Genomic DNA, 22,915 nt, shown 5'->3' on the forward strand with positions numbered 1-22,915 from the left:
GCAGCATGGAGCCAGAGAGCATCCAGAATATAAATCAGAAAATATGAGAAATAGTTTAGAGTTGCAAATGAGTAGGAATTTTCCAGTAAATGCATTTTCGTAGGAGTTTAATGTGTCAAGAATAAAAACATGAAACATTCCTTTTCCAATAGCGTTTTATATATTTAAAAAAATGCTGCAGATCATAACATCAAAATACATTTTTAAATAAACATTAAAAAGAGGCTCGACAATGAACAAATCCACAGATCACAAAAACATACTATCATAGTATCTCATATTAACTATATCATTTTAATGTATCTGAAGACTCTCTAAGAAAATATGCAAAATTATTAACAGTTCATTTCAAATACAGGACAATAGTTTTTCTTATTTTAGTGTTTTATTTCAACGTGGTCCTCCGTCTAGGATGAGCTCTGACCCAAGAAGTGCTGAAAGAACTCCCGCGCTTTCCTCTTCTCCGCCAGGTCCTGCTTGGTCGGCGACCGTAGGAGCAACGAGGCAAAGATGGTGGCTACAGATGGAGACGCAAGTTTGTGATGACAATTATGATCAACCAGAGAATTTTATTTGAAAACATTGTGACAATTTGAACCTGCAACACATTTTTTTTTTGTAAAACTAAATGGAATACAATTTTAAGTGTTTAAATTTTTTTTTTTTAAGAATTTGTCATTCTCATTAAAATAAAAAAACACTATTTGGCCATTGTGGAAGATGATTATGTTTTTTGTTGTTATTTAAAAAAAAAAAAGATTGGCTTTTGATTATATTTAACACAATTAAAAAAAAAAAATCAATGAAGTCACTTTGACCCTAAATAAGATTTCAATTTCCTATGGCAAAAATCAAACGCTACCTTGATCACCCAAAGAGGTTCCACTGTAAATCACAAACATCTTTCAGTATTGTCTTACCTACGATGGTAACATCTAATCGATTGCTCGCCGAATTCTTCAACAACTCCCGCAGGAAGGCAGCTAAATAATTAAAAACATTTCGGTGGCACTGAGGTAGCATGGAAATGACCTTAAAAAAAACGGGGAGGGGGAAAAACAAAAACAAAGACTTTTGTCAGATTTATAACAACCAAACGGAAGAATACGTGAATTGCAGAAGGCAGACAGTACCTTCTCACACTGGATGGCGTCGGAGCAACATTCGAGGCACTGCTGGTAGAAAGCGTAGGGAACCACCGGCTCCGGGAGCGCATCCAGGAAGAGAAGCAAAGCCTCTGCTACCGAGTGGTTACTGCCAGCTACGCATCATTACAATGTCAAGGATGGATCGTTCGCACCCAAGTATACGTTGTAAGACCAGCCAAACTAATGAAAACTTAACAGTTTTAGAAAATGTGTGAATGCAAATAGTATTGCACTTAAAAGTAAAACGCAACACTTTGATAATCACTGATTGAAAGGATACAGAGAGAATCCGCCATGCCAGTGTCAAGGCCGTCCCGTATTTCGGCAAATTCGCTTCGGAGTCCGGGTTGTTGAAAGATGTCTTCCTGTGACGACAACAATGACGTCCTGAGCCATCAGCTTCTTTCATTCAAGGCAAAGTAGACGAAAGCTAACACATCTTATCGAACTGAAGGCTCCGCAATCACATTTTCAAACCTGTTTGATTGCATTGCGAAACAAGTGATCCACCATCATCCAGAGTTCTTTCGGAATGTCGAGAGGCTTTTCTGTGCTTTCTGCGTTGTCGTTCACGGATGTCGCCATCTGAAGCAACAGAAGCAATTTCATCAGAACGGACTCAACGGTTCTTATCGGCAAGGATCCATCCGTCCATCCATCCAAATTTCAAAACCGCTTATCCCCACTAGGGCCGTAGGTGAGCGAGAGCCTATCCCAGCTGACTTCGGGCAGGAGTTGGCTCACCCTGGACTGGTCGCCAGGTAATCATAAGGCATATATATACAACCATTCATACATTCAAAACACTAGACAATTTAGAGCAGGGATGGGCACGCCCTTCAATAATTTTTTACGCTAAAAATTTTTACTGAAAATGAGCAGTTTTAAGTTGTAATAACAGTGTTCACCACTAGATGGTAGACATTGCTTAAGAGCAACTCCAACCCTAAAACTAAGCTAACTAGTGATAGACTGATATGTTTTTTTCAGGGCAGATACCAATATTGATTAATAGTAGTCAAGGAGACTGATATCCGATATTTCAAGTTGATATTTCTTTGCAGTAAAAGAGAAAATATCAGCGTCAACTTTTTTTTTTTAATTACTTTTTCTTTTAAATATATAACTAATTGACAGCTTTGTTTAAAAATTATAACAACAATTGCAGGGAGCTTCCAGGGTCATCAGCATGTGTTAAGCTAAATTAAAAACTAAGCAAGTAAATAGTTCAAAAGTTTTCTACTGAAAATAAAGTTTTCCAAAATTTCAACACAATTTCTTTTTTTTATATCTTTTGAAAATAAAAAGTGCAGGGAGTTCCCAGTGTCAGCATCATTTTTTTTTTTATTAAGTGGAAATTTAAATAAATCCATAAATGAAAAGTTCCCTGTATCTCACTGAGCGACAAATGCATGTGAATGTAAGCTAATTTCGGGTTTTCGTCCGGGTTCGTAAAAGGTTTCAAAAGATCTTTGCAGACAGTAAAAAATTGTCTGAATATGTTTGAAATGTCTTTGCGACAAGTAAAAACTGTCTGTGAACGTCTTACAAATCCTAATAAAAACCCTAAATGTTGCTACGTTCGCAAGCATTCACTGCTCAGTGAGATACCAACGGCCTTCTTACGAATCCAAAGGCCGATGCCGATATTTGTGCCAAAATGCCAAATATCGGCGCCGATAATCAGTCTATCCCTAAAGCTAACATGCATATTATTGGAAACGCTACACATGAAGGCCCGAGCCCAGATTCAAACATCTCCACTATCTGCAAGCACAGGGGAAAAAACAAAACAAAAACACCCACCATTTGACAGAGAGTCTCCCGCGGCGTGTCCTGGATGGGCTCCCTGAGCCGACACAGAACGTGGATGGGTGTGCCATAGCAACTGGGCAGGTAGCTTCCCGTCACCGAGATGAAGTAGTCCTTGCCGCGCTCCAGGTGGAGGACCAGGATGTCTTCAATCTCTTGCTTGCCGGAATTTAAGTCGGGCGCCGTGATGCGGTTCACAAAAACCTCAAAGTCGATGTCCACGGAAGCGCCTAGTGTTGTTGAGTTAAATTGGAGGATTTATGACCGCATATATATATATATATATATATATATATATATATATATATTTTGTAAAGACAAGAGGTCTGTCACATCAAGCGCGACTCACCCTGAGCGATGAAGCCTTTGTTGGGGTTGGCGGTGAGCCAGGGCTTGCAGTACGTGGCCTCGTTGGGCTTCTGGATGAACTCAAACTGGCACGGCACCTGGCCGTCGTTGACGATGCTCAGCGTCCTGGCCTGGTGTTCCATGTACTTCACATTCTCAAAGTGGAACTAAGAGAGATGGCGCGGGAACGCATGGTCATTGGTTGATTTCATAAATAAATAAATAAATAAATAAGTCACATCATCTGTTGTGTTTGATATAATCAAAACAAAAATCTAACTTTACCTCTCGTTTGGACAAGGTTACGGACGGAATGCACTCATTCTCCATTTTGTCCAAATTGCGAACAATCTCTTCAAGGGTCTTCTTGTAGGATTCCGCATTAACTCTTTTGATCTGCACACAATTAGGATGCAATGAGGACATTATCATTACACAAACATGATACTGTACTTTTACTTTCGATAATACTTTCTTTTTTTTTTATTTAACCTAATTTGTCATCTCCTTCTTCTTTAACAGTAGTTTACAAACTTTTCACACCAAGTACAACCACCAAAAAATACTTACTGGTAGTTGGCTCTCCAACTTACACCATTATGACCAAAATTTAAATACAGTAATGTCATACGCCTAAGTATTCGCTAAAAATAAGCAGCATCAGTATTAGAGGTGTGCCCCCCCAAAAAATTCTCATTTAGTACGATTCAGAATCGATTTTAAATGCCCTAAAATCGATTTTATTTAAATTATTTTATACTGTCTTCCCCCTTTGATGTGTGTGCCTTTATTTGGAGCGCTGTTCATGTTGTACCTGATTTGGCCACTTAGGGGCAGTGTGGTTCCACACGGTCTGATACACTTAAGTTGTAGCCACATTAGAGAGTAGAAGGAAAAAGTCACAACCAAGTTATTCCAATATATATATTTTTTTTCAGCATGGAGCCGTTCTTTTGAGTGATAAAAGTGCCGTGAGTAGAGCACTAATTAGCGTTAGCGAGTCAGACTCGAGTAGATCATTACGATTCCTTGAACATCTATAAATCGAAGCAAAAATCATTGTCAATCAAATCATTTTGAATTAAAAATCGTTATTAATTGAAAATCGATTCTGAATCGAATCGCACACCCAAAAATCGGAATCAAATCGTGAGACATTCAACGATTCCCAACCCTAATCAGTATATTAAACATTATTGTAAGCTACTGTAACATTATGCACAACTTGAACATTAACACTGCACCTAAATATACCAAAATAAACATTTGAAAACAAGCAGTTCTAAAATATGCAATGCAACTGAATGGCAGCTAAAAATGTACGACAATTTAAGTGTAATAATAATGATAATAATAATAATAACACATTTATTTTTTTAAAGTTCAAACCACTGTAAAGTTATGCAGTTTGAACATTTAAAAGAATACTTGACTCATTGAGCCATTTTCAGAAGTAAAAAGTTTATACTTTGTCCAGAATGAATTTCATTATTTTTCATGTACAATTAATACCTTTAAAAACAAAATTTTCCACTTGCTGTCGACTGAAGATGACATCGCCCGTGCTGAGGAAGTAGGTAACCACCAATCATGGCTCAGTTTGTTGACCAAACCTAGAAAACAGGTGAGCCATGATTGGCGGTTACCTACTTCCTCAGCACGGGCGATGTCATCTTCAGTCGACAGCAAGTGGAAACATTCGTTTTTAAGGGTAACGAAGTTATCAAATTCATTAATTCAATATTAACCTTAATGCTGCTGAAAATGGCTCAATGAGTCAAGTATCCCCTTAAGCAAATGATTCTTTGGATACACCACTAGAGGGAGCCCGAGGGACACACTCCGAGAATCACTTATTAGTTGTGGTTTGATGGTTTACGACAGTAAATTCCTGAAGGAGGTACATTATAACGGTGCAAAACAAAGCAGGTTAGGCAGATTTACATATTCATAAACACACCCCAAAAAATCTTTTGCAGCATTTATACAAAGTATTTCTTTAATTGAAAACAATTAACCCTCCCCCTGTCGCATTACGCTCGGCAGTGTGCGAGAGATTAAAGCTTGGTAGCTTTCTGCCTTTTTTACCAAATCCCCGTTCTGTCAAAAAAGGGACACTGCGTACTTGAAAGAGGACAAAGTGGTCCCTGGTGCTGCTCTTTTGAAGGCGACTCACCCCAAGGACGAGCAGGGAACTGACAGGTTTGTGGTCGCTGGTCTTCAGCGCCATGTGACTCTGGTAGTGCTGCTGACTGATGTCTTTCCCTCGCCACAAGATACGGTCACACCACGCAGGCACCCGGCATTTTTCACTAAAAGCACAACACAACACATTTTACTCTTGATATCAAAAACAAATATAACAGGGTGAGGAAGTTAATGACACCAAGTAGTGAATTCAGAGATGTACAAACATAATTGCATGTGCCAAGGCTGAGAACTATGTAGTACTCATTTAGCCAGCGGTGCTTACACCTTGAAAATGCTTCTTCCCTTTGGATAGTCTACTGCCGTGGCCGCTTTAGAGTGCCTCGTTGTTAGCCGTTAGTTGTACTTTTGCTATTTGACAGGATTGTGGAAAAACACACTTCTGACATTTATTTGTGGCTTTACAGGGACTTTAAGATGGCTCTTAAAATAAAATCTGGAAGCCAGTTAACTCATTCACTACCATAAATTCATTTAAAAAAAAAAGATTATTAAAAATTAGGGGCAAGAAGCGATAATAATAATAAAAAAAATGTAATTAATCACATGAGTTCACTAGTTAACTCACGATTAATCACACATTTTATATGTTTTAACAGTAAAAAATATATAGGTTTTCATACTCTTGTTAACAAAAGTGGGGGGAAAAGTTAAACTAATAGAAATAGTTCAAATGATTTTTTTTACGTTTATAGCCGATAACGGCAGTGAATGAAAAAGAAAAAAAGGAAAAAATAAATAAAGAAAATATTAGAAAAAATTCAGGCGATTAAAGTTTTTAATCGTAATTAATAGCATGACTTCACTAGTTAACTCGCGATTAATCACACATTTTATGTACAAAACTAAATGTACAATACATTTTTTTTTAGAGATTTTCAACAAAAGTGGAAACTAAACAGTAGTTTTTTTTAGAAATAGTTCAAATAAATCTTTGACGTTTATAGCCGTCAATGGCAGTGAATGAGTTAATCTCCCAGGCCTGCAAAGTTCGACGACTCATTTGCCATTACCTCGTATCCCACTTGTCGGAGCCGGTGTCATATTTGTAGGTGGGCTGGAAATCGATCTCGCCCTCCACGAAGCCAACGAACACCGCCTCCTCGTCGATCTGCCTCTTGAGCTGTCGACGGACACATCTGGTGAGCGTCAATCGATCGCGAGAAGATTGAAATGAGGTCATCAGATTACCTGATCGTACGTGTGCAGCATTTCGAAGTCCTTCTTGCTGATGAGGTCCTTCACGTTGTTGACGTCCAGGTCGCTGATCCTGTAGTTGAGGTCACCGATCCATAAGACCACACTGGTCAAGGACAAAGAAAAGACAAAGACATGAAACAATGATAAGGTCAAACTTTTTGGGATGGATTATAATAATGTCTTGTCATACTCGTGTTTCATGATGGACAGCCGCGGCTGCATTAGGTCAATCTGGCGAAACTGGAGGCGGCTGCAAATGTCTTTGTAGTCCTGATTGCGCCGCTCGTACTCTTCCACGTGCGCCGCCAGGTGACAGTTGACCACGCAGATGTCGGAGTTGTGGAAGCGAAAGCGGATGCCCACCGCGCCTTTGTTTCCCTGCCAGCGCGCAGTTGATAGACGTCGCAATCAGATCACAAGGCAACTACGGCCAGTCGCGAATCAGTCCGAGTTGTCTTTACCATCCTCCCCATGATGCCGGTTCCTACTGACTCCACCTCCAAATCTGAAATGAACTGCGCATGCTCCTTCTTCACATAGAAGAGCAGCATGATGCCAACTAGCCGCACCAACTTCACCTGTGACGTTTTTAAAAGGGGACATTATGGAAAATACGTAAAAAAAAAAGGGAATTACAGTACAGTACATTTTTGTCAAAATTAGGGATAGACCGATTATCGGCCGGACCGATTATCAGCATCTTGATGAATATCGGCATCAGCTATTTTGAAGAATCATATGGCCGATAATAGATCCATTTAAAAACAAAAAAATAGGGAACTAATCATTTTTTTTCCAGAGATGGGAACTTTTTGTTTGAAATTCAAACTAAGATAAGTAAAAATTTTATATTTCAGATATTTAAAATTTTTTGAATACTTTATTTACTGCCGGAAACTATTCTTCAAGGTTTTTATTTAACTTTTGAAAACATGCTACTGCCCCCTGGGAGATCCCGGAACTTTTTGTTAGATTTTTAACAACAAAAATGTCTACTGACTAAGATTTATTTATTTTTACTCCAAAATGTACTAACCCTAAAGGTTGTTCAATAAACATATGCTTTAAAATTCCCCAAAAATTAAGAGCTGGAGTTTTTTTTTTAATGCTAATATTTTCCCTTTTGGTGAAAATGAATATCGGCTCCAAATATCGGTTATCGGCGGTCTTGACTACTAATAATCGGTATCGGTCCTGAAAAAAAACATATCGGTCTATCTCTAGTCAAAATTAACTGAAATAAAAGTGTTTTAGTAAGATTTTTTTTTATCCAGCCTGTTTTCCATGTCTCCCTCCTTCAGCGCAATCTAACAAACAGCTCATCAACAAGCTTTGCAGAAGCCTGATAACAATCCTGATCATGAATCAGGTGTGTTAGTGGAAAGAAACATGGAAAACAGGCTGAATAGGGGCTCTCGAGGACCAAACTTTGCCACCCCTGCGCTTGAGATTTGATTTGATGACCAAAGATGCAAATAAATTATTTATGACTAAAATGAGGTCATTTCTCTTCTAAATAATTGAATTGAATGAAGCCAATTCAATTTTAGAAGCAAATACTTTCTTCCACTTTCTGCTCTAATTTATGAAGATTTCACATTAGTGATCCCGAATTAACGAATAAAACTAGTAAAAGTTTTTTAAATTGTCAGCTTACAGATTCGGTTGCTGTTCATTGCAGGGGTGGATTTAGTCAAGTGCGGTACAGGGGTGAAGGCCATCCCAAAATCTTGAAAAATCCTTATCTCTTTGCCTTATTTTTAACAGAAAGTTGACCCAAGCCAAATGATTTTAAAAATGGCCCTTGCATTCGTCCTTTTTTTGGGGGGGATGCGGACTCTGAGAACCACTGATGTAAAGAGACAATTTGGTGTTTACTACTGTGCACAATTATCCGCTGCTCAATGTCAATGAGCGCAGAGTGCTTAAAGTAAATGAAAGTCAAACATGTTTTCAGAGTGGTAACAGTGATACAAACGCAGAGGAAAAGGAAACTTGTAATCTAGAGTCAGCAGTCGCAGAAAAGGGGAAGCAGATGAAAGAAGAAAAAGAACACTGCAAAAAAAAATAAAAAATACTTCGACAATATACTATGCACAAACAGTTGCAGATAAATAAAAAAGAAATGCGATTGAGGGAGAGAAAAAAAAAGGAGACTTTCTTACTAAGGCATACTTGGCATCAGGATGCAAGGCGTCGGACACTGCCTTAGTCCACTCCATCTCTTTGGGAGTGTCGTTGAAGAAGAAAGCCTCTTTGCTGAGGTCCAGCTCCTGGAAACTAGCCCCAAAAAAAAGGCAAACAATTATCAGTGCACTTAAACAAAAAAACTAAAATATAGGTAGGATCAGTGTGTGCTCATCACCCGGCTGTGTGAAGCAAGTGTTGCGGCAGTTGGTACATACCCCACACAGTACATGTCAGGAGGGTTGACCGTGCAGCTCAGCCATGGACGCAGGCTTTCTTTGGGCGTCTGCCCATTCACATTGTACGTGCCCAGGAAAAAGCTGGAAGAAAATGGCAGTCATGAGGAGCCACGTGGCGCAATTTCATGACACGGTGCTAAAGCCCCTTCGAGAAAAGGAGGGATCCATTTGTACAAGTCAATAATGAATGAAGACGATGAGCTGCAAGCAACGTTTAGGCAGTGCAAACTCCTCCAGGCGGCTACTACTTTATTTAGAAAAGAGCTTAACACATTAAGTACAGATATAATGTTGACTCACTTTTTTTTTTTAACATAACACTCGCATGATCCAACTTATGCCCAATGTTTAGGCTACTTTCTTAACTCTCTTACCGCCAAAAACGTTTAATGTCGTTTACTAAAATCCCAATGGATGCGCTGCCTGGTCAATGGGCTTGTGAAATCAAAAACACCTACTAACTATGGCCAGCAGATGGCAGCATTGCATCTCTTTTCAATGGACTCCTGGTAGTTTGAAATGACAATGAAACATGATGAATCCGATGAAATAGAACGTTTTCAAGGACGACGTGAATGATCAAAACCTTTGTCACATTAAATCTAATTCAGAGTGTCACTAAATAAAAAATAGTGCCAAAGTCACTGCTGTGCAGAAAACGTATCTTTTCACAAACAGCTTGTTTTCTCCTTAATTTTTTCAATTTTCGCTCAATGTCACTTAAATAAATTACCTATTTTCAAATCGTGATGACTAAAGAACAAAATAAGGTAGAAACATACTTTTTTTTTTCTAATGAAAGAATGGAACGCAATCTTTCATGTGTTACCTACTACCCACCATGTTTATGTAGACATAGCACACAATATTCTGTTTGCCTTGAAAGATGAGTTAAAATGCTCGAAATAAGTTCGCTATAGAGAAGTCTAGTGTGGAAATAGTACTGTAAAAAGTGTGTGTGTGTGGGGGGGGGGGGGGGGCGCAATTCTACATGCATTAACATTGAGTTACCAATTCAAACGATGCCGTAGGGCTGCACAATTATGAAGAAAATATGAATCACTATTAATTTGGTAATAACTGAAATCACGATTAGGACAATCATTCGTTTTTTGGTACAAAACAAGAAAATGTTTAAACATTAAAAAATATTAAGACACATTTCTTTGAAACACTAGAATTAGTCCGGTTCCTTTTGGACCAAACAAGATTGAATAAATTAGTAATTTTAAAATAAAAAAGATGCAAGTATATACATTTAAACAACTCAAGATTAGTATTAATAATCTTCTATTTTTGTTTACGATTATGCCGATTTTGAAATTGTAGAGTCTAATAAATGACATTGTAATTTAATTTCTATGAACTCATTCACTGCCATTGACGGCTATAGACGTCTAAAATCCATTTGAACTATTTCGATTTGTTTAAATTTTTTTCCCACTTTTGAAAACCTAGATTTTTTTTGTACATTTAGAACAGATATAAAATGTGTGATTAATCTTGAGTTAACTATTAAAGTCATGGGATTAATTATGAAAAAAAAAAAAAAGACTAATGCCCCTAATTTGTTATATTTTCTTTTCTTTAAAAAAAAGAAAATATAAAAAAAAAAAAAAGCGCAGGCGATTAAATTTTTTTCGTAATTAATCGCATGACTTCACTAGTTAACTCACGATTAATCACAAATTTTATATGTGTTCTAAAATAAATTTTTTTTTTTTTTTAGGTTTTCATACTCTTGTTAACAAAAGTGGAAACAATTTTAAACTAATGGGAATAGTTCAAATACATTTTTGACGTCAATGGCAGTGAATGAGTTAATTGCACAGCCCTTCTACGCCGTTACGTACCTGAAATGCTCTCGGTAAATGTACAGGTCCTCGTTCTTCAGCAGCTCGCACTTGATGAGGTTGTCTCGCAGGCCGAACTGCGGCATGGTTAGAATGTGAGATTTGTTGGACGGCGTGTGGCTGGACGAGCGCACCAGGTCATCCCGCTCGTCCCGGCTGGAGATGCCCTGGTTGGAGACGCTCTGACTGCGGCAGAGAGAGAGAGAGGAAGATAAACGAGATAGCGGTTAGGTGAGCTGGCACAGACCAAGATGGAAAGACGCTATAACATAATTTTTTGTGTCCTGATATATCACAGCCCTCCGTCACTATGGTGCAGCATAACTTGTTGGTGTTGATGGAAACTTTCCATGAGAATTAATGGGAATAAAACCGCATTTTTCTAAATTTAAGAGTGGCTTTGAATAGGTTACTTAAATTAAAAAAATAAAGTTGAAGAAAACATGTTTAGCATAATCCTGATGAAAACAAGCAGCTTTCATGCAAGGATTTAGCAAAAACACACAGGCCAGGCTTGAGAAATTTCTAAATTTAGGCATTTTTATTAGCATAGAGAATGGGACTTTATTGGTGGTGGCTTTGTTCATTTTTGAATGGGTTGGGTCAGGGGAGTGAGTAGTATTTACAGTAATTTCTGGATTTATAAGCTGCTACTTTTTTCACTTGCATTGGACCCTGCGGCCAATACAAAGGTGCGGTTTATCCATCAGAAGAATTTCAAACTTGATGAAGTTTTTCTTACGAATAAATATGTTGAAATGTCACACTTTGCTATTGGACTATTTTGGACATATTGCTGCTTCAGATTTTTTTTTTTAAAGTTGGGATTTATTTTTGAATATGATATTACTCTCAATTCACAGTTACCCCTTTCAAATTGAAATATTTCAAAAATGTACCATCCTAAGTTCCCATGGAAACATTCCAATACTGTACGAGAAATGCAGCACTTAAAACTGCCCCGGAATGGAATGCATTCAAGCTCTATTTCTGTGTTGTCAATATGAAACAAGAGAGGAGGAGGTATCCTTCTAGGAATAAGCTGTAACTGAACTCATCTTTGAAGATCAGTCCAAGAGTGGCGGCGGCGGCAGACTGCTTGCGGGTCACGATTCAGCCAAGTTTAATTGACCTCTCAAAGGAAAATGACGCTCCAAATCCATCGAAGCTGCGGATTGGATGAGCTTCCCAAGCCTGGAGAGCCTCACTTCTAAACCTACGGTATTTCTCACAGAGAATGCTGTGGGTACTACGTACGGTATTCCAATATTTACAACAAAATATGTTAACATCTCTTGTTGTTTTGACGCCTACACAACATGCATATTTTAGTTATGCATACGATTTAGCCAACTATCTTATTGGGTTTCAAATTCAATTGAGGTATTTGACAATATTGTTTTGATGTAACAACAGACAAAAGCACACAACAAAGAAGACACTTTTAAAAATGAAATGAAAATTCAGGTAACAAGAGCACTGCATTACGCCAGAGCAGAAGAAATAAGTCATTGGTAAATATTCAAATAATTAATTCATATAACACACCGAATAGACACCCAAAAAAAAAGTATCGAGCAATGCAATGACGTTTGTTGTTGTTGTTTTTCTTTTAACCAAACAATGCTCTGGCAGGAGGCTGCAGGGAATTTTTTTGTGCGGTGGGGAAAAAACAAACAAACAGAACTTGAATCAGTCGACAGTGAGTCAGCATTTTGACATCCATGTTTGACTATCTACATGGCGTGTTTTAAGCTCTTAATTAACCCTCAGTTGGACAAATAGAACATTTGTAGCTTTTCAAGCAAACCCATTGATGCCGATGCTGTAACAAACAGCCAGGCGGCGCTAGACACGTCTGGCGAGTAGATAACAATTAGACTGTATAAAAACGTGGACAACAAGAGGGTAAAAGGACCTCTCCAAGTCTAGAAATATTCACTTTTCCCTGTGTGATCACATTTCAGACGGCAGTGCTGTCGAGTGTGCCGTATAAAATACTTGTCGGACAGCGACAATTTTAACACAACAAGTCAGGGGAAGTGAGTGTCGCGTGCTCAACCGAGCATCAGCCTCTTGTTTTTTGCTGCAAATAAAATTTGAATTGCCGGCATCACCACGTTGCCGACGTAAGAGCCAATCAAACGTGCTTTCTCTTGGTCCTGTTTAATGTTCTTTAAATGACCGTTTATGCTGTGTTAGCGGACTGAATGCTAAATTCAATGCTTGGCTTGACATCGTTTTGTTTTCTTCCTGGAGTACAGAAAGCCTTCCAAGAACTCAGGAGAACTCCTTTCCATTACAGGGTACAAAAGCTGGTTATGTAAGGGCATTCATTGCCGGCGTAAATGCTTTACCTCTCTGTGTTGGGGCTGTGCGTCGCGCTGTTGGACGCTTTCAGCCGTTCCAAGCTTCGCTTTTTCTTGTCTGCCGATTTGTCTGTTGGTTTAAAAACAAAAAACAAAAGAAGAATGTTGAGCATGTAGATTGGTTGAAAAGTGCGCTCACTGGCCACAACATTAGGCACACTTGTATCTGCCTATTGAATCCCTAATCCATCAAAAATGCATCATTGTCTTGATGAAGGCGGAGTTTTGGGATACAGGTGTACCTAATGAAGTGTCCCACGAGTGGTGTTGCATCCTAATGAGGGGGGGGGATGGGAGACAGCGTGGCCGTTGTCTAAACACAGCTGGCTCCTGAAAGGGTGGGCCGCGTTCTTTCGGGCAAGAAATTAAGTCGATATGAGAGATTGGCCTGCAGAGCACAGTGCACTGCACACGTGACATAATATAACAGTCGTTCTCATAAAATGGTGAGAGGAGAAATGATGTGAAAGCAAGAGGAAGGGCAAAAAGGAGTGCCTGGTTAGGTCTGGGTCGGCACACAGTGAAATGCTTTCGGCGCCCTGCGCTCGGAAAGGAAAGCCCGCTCGGGTGATTAAAGATGATATCTTTGTTGGAGAACAATAGAATGGAAAAAAATTGATTGTGCAAAGGGCCACCATTAAATCTAGATATATTGTTGTGCTCAGTAACTCTAACCCGCAAAATGATTCAAATTAGGTCCTGGACATGTCTTATTTGATTATTTGGAGATGTATGCACCATAATGTGAAACTAAACAACAGTATTTCCTCATTTTGTGGTCGGAGTTCTTTACTCAACTACAAAGCATTTATACAAACGCGATGCAACGGAAAGGCAACTCTCTATTGCTTTATTTCCATTTTAACACCACAACGGCCTTCCTCTTATTTGTGCTACTGTGCCTTTTCTATAACGCTCCAAAAATCCCTGAAAGTTGTCATCAGTATCAAAGAAGTATGTTGTCCTGAGATACAAATATATTTGTATCTGTATCATCTGTAAGCCATTTATTTGTAAGGATATTGTTGCACGATGAATTTTATATTATATTAATGATTATCTTTACAGTTTAAAATACTAACACATTTACTGCCAGAGTTCCCCATATGTGTGGTTAACGGTCAGCCAGTATACTCTGATGCACCGAGTCACAAGTCACACGCATTCAGTCATAGTCACAGATACAGTAATGTACATTATAACATCCGAATAGTGGACAAAAATAATACCTGCACCTCACATGCGTATAGTATTGCATTTAGTGTTGTTCCGATACCACTTTTTGGCTTCCGATACGGATACTGTGCCGTATCCGCCGATGCCTATACCTTATCGATACCATGCCGTATTTTTGTTTTTTTATTCTAAAGAACTGCATACTCACTTGGATACAAAATCATTACTGTCTTGGTCAGGCACTGCTTGAAAACCTTTGTGAAACAGGAAACGCATGCACCGAACACCTGTGATCACAAATTTCGATACTAGTATCGGTAAATGGCACCGGCCCGTTTTTTGTTGGTACTCGCCGATACCGATGCGAGCTTTTTAATGCACTTTGTGCATTATGCATACAACTTCAATACATACATTCCTTACTTGGCTGCTTTTGTAATTTCATAAATAAGGGATTTCTGAAGTTGCATAATTAATTAACACTTCTGCGCCAACATTTTCACCTGGCATTCTTTTTCATCCCTCCGCTTCTGTGTAGAGCACTTAAACATAGGTGTCAAACATCGGTCCTGGAGGGCTGCATTCCTACAGGTTTTGGTTTGTTTCCGTTCTCCAACACACCTGATGTATGATCAGCTCATCAGCAAGCTCTGCATAAGCCTGATAACGATCCTGCTGATTGGAATCAGCTCGTGTTGGAAGAGGGAAACCTCCAAAACCTGCAGGACTACGGCCCTCGAGGACCGGAGTTTGACACCTATGACTTAAGACAACTCAGCATCTTTGTGTTGCTATTCTACACATTGGTGTTAGTTGACTTCTGTTTATTCACCAAATTGCTTTGTACTTTCCTCACATTTACTCCAACTTCCACATAAGTAACTTTGTTTTCCCAGAATTTGCACACGCAATATGCCACTTCTGCCATACATTTTAAGCACATTTTGCATTCCTGTGCAATTAGTTAGTTACCTCAGCTAGTCTTTGGATGGTCCGAAGCTGCACTTCCACTGATATGCCTCTTTATCAAACCCTTTATCATCTCATCCACATCAGCCATTCATAGCCTTTCAAATACAATGCACAAAGTTCAATATTACACAACCGCCTGTGCAATTTGCGCCATAAATCCGAAGAGGAATGAGCATTTTTTTTAAATAAAATTATTAAAAGCTTCAGAAAACACGGAGGCACATTTACTAGCTTGCCACTTAAATTACTTAACTCAAATGCTACAAGGGCAAAAGTATCCGGGATTATAAAAAATAAAAAAAGACACAAAAGAGATGAAGACACAAATTGTGTCCCAATGAATGACGTTATTACAAAATGTAACCACAACAACACAACGGTAGCATCACAAAACACTCAAACGACGGCGTAACAACGTGTCAGGATAAAATACGTCCATCTAGTTAAAATGATAGATATAAAGGGTTACATTTGAGAAAATTAGCGTAATCTCCCTTCTGAGATTTCCAATAATCGTCGACGGGCAGCCTGGCTCCCACCCACTCACTTCCTCGAGCTAGGCTGCTAATTAGCCGAAGCTAACTATCAAGCACCGCCAACAAAACAACAAACGTAGCAGGTGGGGGGAGGAAAATGAGAATATTTGTTTGTCATACCAGAGTCTCTCATGACCAATGACATATCCCTGCTTTGTTCCCACGCATTCTGTGCATCAGACGCAGAGTCCAGGGAGCGACCGACCGAGACCAGCCCATGCTAACGTTACCGTGGGAGGGGAGGAGCTAACATGCCAAACACAGCCAAAGCTACCGTACTTGCTACTTTCAAGGAAAAATAAAATAATCTTTTCGAGACGGAAGCAAAAAAAAAATACACCACTGAGACAATGTCGTTGCACAAGCGGGCACACGCTCTTATAAGTGGGGATGTGGCTGTGTTAAAAAAAAAACACAATAAATAAATAAACGATTACATTTAAAATCATGTTAAATGGGAGTTGATCACACAGAAGTGCTTCTGAATATCACAAATAAAGTCCAGCTGTTCTAGTAGACTTGTCTTGAGGTTTTGAGTGGTATTTGGAATTGTTCATAATTCCCTCATGGGTCTGTAAGCAGACGTTTTCGTTGGCAGACTGTCGAATGACGGACGCTAACTTTGAAACAATAATAAGCACCACCCGAAATCATTTTTGTCAATCCCCCGAAAACCAAAAGGTGAGAAGCATTTTGGGGACGAGAAGTAGGATGAGAAACTGCAGTAATAGTATAAGAATGTTTTGTGTGTGTGTGTGTGTAAAGTTGTCCCAACTTTTCTAAATGAATAAAATCGTGTGCCGTGACCTTCGTAACAAATTTTTTTCACTGACAGTCCTAAAATAGCAGTATCAAAATTTATTTTAGTGATGTAGGAAGTGCGAAAAGGCGCACAATTTGCAGTTTACCGACGTAACTGCCACTTTCACAAATTTCTTTGATTTAGGGCACATTTTTGTATCTAAAATCCATTTTAATTTGACCAAGAACAGCCTCATAATTTGAACACAAACTTTGTAGCAGCTGTAAAAAAAAAGAATGCAAAGTGCAAATATTTTTCTTTTTTAGTGTGTATTTTGGGAAACTCTAAGAAAAGTAATCAAATTAAGGACTTTTTGTTGCTGTCGAAAAATTGACCCAAACAGTATTTTAACTCATTCACTGCCATTGACGGCTATAGATGTCAAAAATTCATTTGAACTATTTCTATTAGTTTAACATTTTTTCCCCACTTTTGTTAACAAGAGTATAGAACCTAGGAAAAAATATTGTACATTTAGAACAGATACAAAATTTGTGATTAATCGTGAGTTAAAGTCATGCGATTAATAATGAAAAATGTTAATCGCCTGACTCAACCTAATTTTTAATAGCCTTTTTTTTTTAAGTAATTGTAATTATTATTATTATTATTATTATTAAAGAAAAGATTATTAAAAATTTAGGGGCGCTAGGGGATTACATTTTTTAATCATAATTAATCGCATGACTTCACTAGTTAACAAATTTTATATCTGTTCTAAATGAACAATAATTTTTTTTATACTCTTGTTAACAAAAGTGGGATTTTTTTTTTTAAACTAATAGAAATCTATAAAACGTCTATAGCCATCAATGGCAGTGAATGAGTTAAGGGTTAAATACCTCTTTGACAGTGTATATGAAAAAAAAAATAGTATTCGTATGTCTGTAAAGTTTTTTTCACCCCAGCTGTTTGTGATAGAAGATCAACAACACTTTTTTTGTGATGCAGTGTGGCCCTCAGTCAATCGGCGATAGTGTGCGACAAACCTGTTTTCCTGTGCTGGTTGAGTTTATTCAGCGTTGTGCCGAGGGGTGCAAAGGCTTGTTTGACAAGTCCCTGGCCTTTGGTGGCTTTTCGGTATTTGCTGATCCACTCAAATTTGGCTTCTTGTGTTGGAAACTTGCAAACATCTGAGGCCAACAGAAAGAGAGAGGAAGACAATTTAAAATCAAGTCGGTAGATATCAAAATTGTGTGGGGAGGTGGCTCACCATCGCCATTTCCCACCAGCTTAGCTTTAGCACCAACCGGCACCACGTTGCGTAAACCCTCCATTTTTAGTCCCCTACCTGACATTCTTCGCCGGTCACCCAAAATAAAACACCACTACCCAAAACGACATCATCCAAGTCCTCGAGAGGCATCTACTGGAAAAAAGCACCCCAGTGACAAAAGTGACAACTGCCTGACTAATCCCATCACGCTGAGCTGGATGAAGTGAAAGGTAAATCTTGAAAGTTAAAAAAAAAAAAAAAAGGGAGTCAAGAGGGAGAGGATTCACGTCCAGGAAAGAACTAAACTATAAACTATATATGAACTCCACCTCTTCTTGCGTCATTACTCTCAGTACGTCATGGTCATGTGACGCCCAGAATTCAGTTTGTAATGAGTAATCAGAGAAAAATGCAGGTACACTTCAAGCAATGAGGGTATTTTTTTTTAGCTGAATACCAGGAAGATGGCCTGGATGAACAGGTTTCTTTTAAAAAAAAAAAGAAGAAGAAGGAAAAAAAAAGTGTTTGGTGCCAAACATGTTTCCGGGAAAGCATGTGCTATTGTTATCAAGATACTAAAATTCCAACTTCGATACTACACCTGCATAAAGAGTTCTTGCAGGAATCACTACGTTAAATTTTAGACCATTTTAGACTTCTTTTTTTTTTAGACCATTATGACTAGAATTTTAGACCAACAATGGTAATTTTCATGACTATATCGATGTTTCGAAGTTACAACAACGTAAAAAATTGCAAATTACAGCTGCACCACACGGACAACAACACTTCCTGCGGTATCTACAAAATAAAAGTGTCTACATTTTCCAGCTATCGGGACAGTTTTATTGTGACGAGGTGTGATAACCGTGCGCGCAACGCTGCGCAAATTACATTTTCGTCTGTCAAAGAGTGCAGTTAGCCTCATTTTGAACATGTTCAAAATTTCTCATCACTACAGATGGATGGAGCCGGTGTAAGAATTTTAAGACTTGGGTAAATAAAATTTTCGACCTGGGATGAAAATAGGGTGTGTGTGTTTTTTTTTCTCGACATTTAAGGCCTAAAATTTAAGTTTCTGAATTTTAGACTTTTAAAGACTTTTTTAGACCCTGTGGGAACCCTGTTTGATACTGAAATGAATTATACTATTAGAACTAAGGTAGTATACGCTACTTTGATTTGTCCAAATTATGGAAATGGAATTAAATTTTATTCCTATTGCATGTCACAAGTACAAAATGTATTTAAGTTTTAACCCGTCCAAGAATAAAAAAGACAAATGATGCCAACATAAACAAGCGAGACAGAATGGGAAAGCTGATGGGTCGCCAGACGGCACCCACATTTTTTAGATGAAAGGGAAACCGAGGAAAGAGGGGAGGGGGGTGACTTCCATGCTCCAATAGGGGGCGGGGGTGGGGCACAGTGTGAGAACTAGAAAAAGGTGGATTATAACATTTTCGTGCTTTAGTGAAATTTGCAGAGTTAAAACTTCTAGCAAGATTTGAATGTAGCATCACTTCGCTTATCCGTCCCGCTCTGAGTCTCTACCAAAGCCACGCCCCTCGGGTACCATTTTCACGTGATTATGAAAGTGCACATTCCGATACAAAGTCGCTGGCTTCAACAATATAGAGGTACTAGCGATACTAAGGTAGCATTAGCACTGTAAACAACCTGACGTTAGCCATTGCTGCTATGCGACGTTGCGACTAGCATGACTTGTGTGCCAAACATACCTTTTGGAATTATGGCCAAAGAGTCGAACCTTGCACTCATCAGACCACAACACATTTGCCTACATGCATTGAGGAGATTTTGTTATGGTCAAATGAAAGTCATTGCTGAGTTGAACCTTTTGGCCATGTTTGTTTAGCTAGATACACCTGTGAGATGTTTTATTGTAGAGGTGGGAATCTTTGAATGTCTCACGATTCGATTCGATTCAGAATAGATTTTCGATTAAGAATGATTTTTTATTCAAAGTGATTTGATCGACAATGATTTTTGCTTCAATCTATAGATGTGCAAGGAATTGTAATGATCTACTCCAGTCTGACTCGCTAATGCTAATTAGCACGCTACTTTTATCACTCAAAAGAACGGCTCCACACTGCAAAAAAAACCCAACTTTTATTGATTGATCGTGACTTTTTCCTTCTACTCTCTAATGTGGCTACAACTTAACAGTGTATTAGACCGCGTGGAACCACACTGCCCCTAAGTGGCTAAATTGGGTAAAACATGAACAGCGCTCCAAATAAAAGCACACAGAGACAAAGGCAAAGTATAAATTAATTTAAATAAAATCGATTTTGGGATATTTAAAATCGATTCTGAATCGTACTCAATGAGAATCGTGATTCTTATGAGAATCGATTTTTTGGGCACACCCCTATTTTATTGTACGTTTGATCAAATAAAAACAAAAAAACTGTGAGCTGTTTTAAATTGTTTGGACAAAAAAAAAATATCTCTCATTAAAAGAAACCTACCGCTCCACGACCTGATGACCTCGCCGAGGAAGAGTCTCGAGTGAGACCCGAAGGGAAGTTTGAGCTCCAGACTTTCGTCCTTGTAACTCACTCGCACTCGCGTATCAGCGCCTTCAAGAACACATAAGGGAAACTTTCGTTTTATATTACAATAGTTAACAACAATTACACGCACAAAAAAAAACTTACCGACAAGTACGAGCTCCTCTGGGGAGAAAACTGTAAAACAGCAACGCATGTTCGGTTAACATAAGCTTCATGTTTTGAATTGAACGACTGAAATGAAATAACTTTTCAACGATATACTATATATTGGATGGATAGACTGTTTGCTCACTCTCAACAACAGCAAAGTCGAGGTCGATCGGCACAACGTCCTCCAGAGAAACGTCCTCTGCGGTAATTGCCATCCTCCGATGGGTATAAATAAAGATTCTGTTCGAAAAAACAAAAATGAATAGTGACTCTTTGGGTACATACACTAACTTCATTAGTTACACTGCACAATCACATTCAATATAAGAAAACATTTTTTTTTTATACAGTTCTACCAGTATCAGTATCAGAACTCACGCATGCTGTTTGGCACACTCCACCAATCCCAGCAGTCTGCTTTCAGTCATTTCATCCAAGAGGACATCACATTGCACAGCATGTTTTACGCCTAAATTCAGGAAAATGCCACTTAACATTTAAGCATCAAACTGAACAGTCTTCCTTACTAAATTAAATACAACAAATTTCCCAATACCTCTACTTGAGTACTAATGTTTACCCTGTCTGATTTATTCAGTAGGGCAGTGTTGAGAAAAAACTAAATTAAGTTATTAAGTGAGTGAGGCTACTTGAGTATTTAATGTTCCTACGATTTAACTAAAGTACGTTAAAAAAAATAAATAAATGTATATTTCTACATAATCACAACGTGTGAATAAAAACTTTTTTGCCACATCTGACAATCACGTGAAAAACAATTGTGTGCCGTGTTACGCCGCATTTTTACGCCGCTATCGTAAACTGGGGACCTCAACGTAAGTGGCTCGCTGGTGGCTTCGGCCAGAGAGAGTTTGGCCATGACATACGGACGCCATCTTGTTACCCTGCTTGGACAAACTCTCTCTCTATAGACGTCTCTGGCTTTGGTGAAGAAACGGCGCCACCTCGTGGCCTAACGCGGCGACTACCAAACTTGGCTCCCAATTTAGTTTTGTCCCACCCGTCTAACATGCAAACGTGTCCTCGAATCACATTTTCTCGTTTAAAATGTCACAATTCGCCGAGCATAACGCCTTTTATTGCATCCAACCAATCATTTTAACAGACCAGGACAGGATTAAAAATCCTAAATTGAGATTAAGAAACAAAATCCCTCACGCGAAGAGCAACAAAAGAAAGGATACTATGATGCAGTTTTCGTCTCCTTGCAGGGTGTCTTGGACGGCGATTGACTGATCCATGACGGTTGTGGTATGTCTTGAGCCAACTTGCAGGAAGTCCACGCGTGGGTGGTCGTCGTGGCTCTCATGAGTGGGCGACAAGAGCAACGCAGAGGCGGCAGGCAGACAGCAGACTTGTTTGTTGGAATGTTACTTTTCTTCTTGTGTCCAAAAGTCCAGTTGTTTGAGGGCAAACTCTCAGTACTGCTGGTGCTGGTTTTCCACGACTGCCACGCACAGATTCTGGAGCCCGCACCCGAGTGACGTCACAACCGGGCTGTCAACGCACACACAAACATCCACACGCAAAGGACAGTTGGGTAAAAAAAAAAAAAAACCCCAAAAATGGACCGACCCGGGGAGGATGGGTTATACAAAACCTTTTTGTTTTTGTTTTGTGGTGTTATTCATTTATACAACCCAACTTTTTGGGTTAAATCAAACACACGCACACATACACAGCTCAAGGTAAGCGATCTAAAGAGGATTATTGCACTCTGCTTGTGTGAAAGCTTCTCAAGCATCAACATGTTGAAAGAAGACATGCCCATGGCCATGTTAATTTTTTCATTCACACATTATGCCCCAGGTCAAGCATATCCCCACAATTGTTAGCTAATGCTAGCAGAAGAGTCCTTTTCGGAATGTTTGTAAACAATTGTTGCTAGGCAGAATTTGTCTTTTGCCCTAGGCCATTTGACCAGAACTGTCTAGTGTCTAAAGTGCTTTTAATTAAAATATATATATATATATTTATTGCACACAACAGAAAATATTCATGAGGCATTTCGAAACGCCCAACCATAAATAAAATAAATTAGCTAGGTCGCCATTCGTTTTTTTGGCAAATATGCTCGCATGTGATTGGCCACTTGTTGCTAAGCGGAATTTATAATTTGAACAATAAAATAAAAA

The 22,915-nt window shown here is 38.8% G+C and overlaps 1 protein-coding gene across 4 annotated transcripts; it reads right to left on the reverse strand.

Annotated features, from left to right (window-relative positions):
- Positions 1-141: 141 nt before the first annotated feature.
- Positions 142-22,260, reverse strand: inpp5b (inositol polyphosphate-5-phosphatase B). Of its 4 annotated transcripts, XM_086079137.1 has the most exons (23): positions 21,964-22,260; positions 21,138-21,216; positions 20,902-20,999; positions 20,754-20,783; positions 20,565-20,675; positions 17,840-17,983; positions 13,353-13,434; positions 10,996-11,181; positions 9,122-9,223; positions 8,882-8,996; positions 7,178-7,294; positions 6,907-7,094; positions 6,708-6,819; positions 6,530-6,639; positions 5,485-5,620; positions 3,594-3,704; positions 3,310-3,475; positions 2,955-3,190; positions 1,626-1,733; positions 1,429-1,513; positions 1,134-1,261; positions 921-1,032; positions 142-517 (listed from the first exon to the last, which is right to left on the reverse strand). In XM_086079137.1, exons 1-23 carry the CDS (start codon positions 22,019-22,021, stop codon positions 408-410), a joined length of 2,724 nt encoding a protein of 907 aa, XP_085935263.1. In that variant the 5' UTR covers positions 22,022-22,260; the 3' UTR covers positions 142-407. The 4 variants fall into 4 exon arrangements, with proteins under 4 accessions (XP_085935263.1, XP_085935265.1, XP_085935264.1 ...); XM_086079139.1 differs by lacking the exons at positions 20,565-20,675; positions 20,754-20,783; positions 20,902-20,999; positions 21,138-21,216; positions 21,964-22,260 and adding an exon at positions 18,142-18,353; XM_086079138.1 differs by lacking the exons at positions 20,565-20,675; positions 20,754-20,783; positions 20,902-20,999; positions 21,138-21,216; positions 21,964-22,260 and adding an exon at positions 18,064-18,353.
- Positions 22,261-22,915: the final 655 nt, after the last annotated feature.

This window comes from Leptonotus elevatus, chromosome 6 (assembly GCF_054856555.1).
Source record: "Leptonotus elevatus isolate MCC_2025b chromosome 6, RoL_Lele_1.0, whole genome shotgun sequence".
NCBI classification, from domain to species: domain Eukaryota; kingdom Metazoa; phylum Chordata; class Actinopteri; order Syngnathiformes; family Syngnathidae; genus Leptonotus; species Leptonotus elevatus.

Bases quoted from the DNA above. Each gene is read 5' to 3' on its own strand.
- inpp5b (XM_086079137.1), bottom strand. From the start codon at position 22,021: ATGGATCAGTCAATCGCCGTCCAAGACACCCTGCAAGGAGACGAAAAC. The intron at 11,182-13,352 runs GTAAAGCATTTA...TCTCTGCCGCAG, and splicing joins CACAGCCCCAACACAGAGAG to TCAGAGCGTCTCCAACCAGG. The intron at 1,033-1,133 runs GTACTGTCTGCC...GTTTTTTTTAAG, and splicing joins ACGCCATCCAGTGTGAGAAG to GTCATTTCCATGCTACCTCA.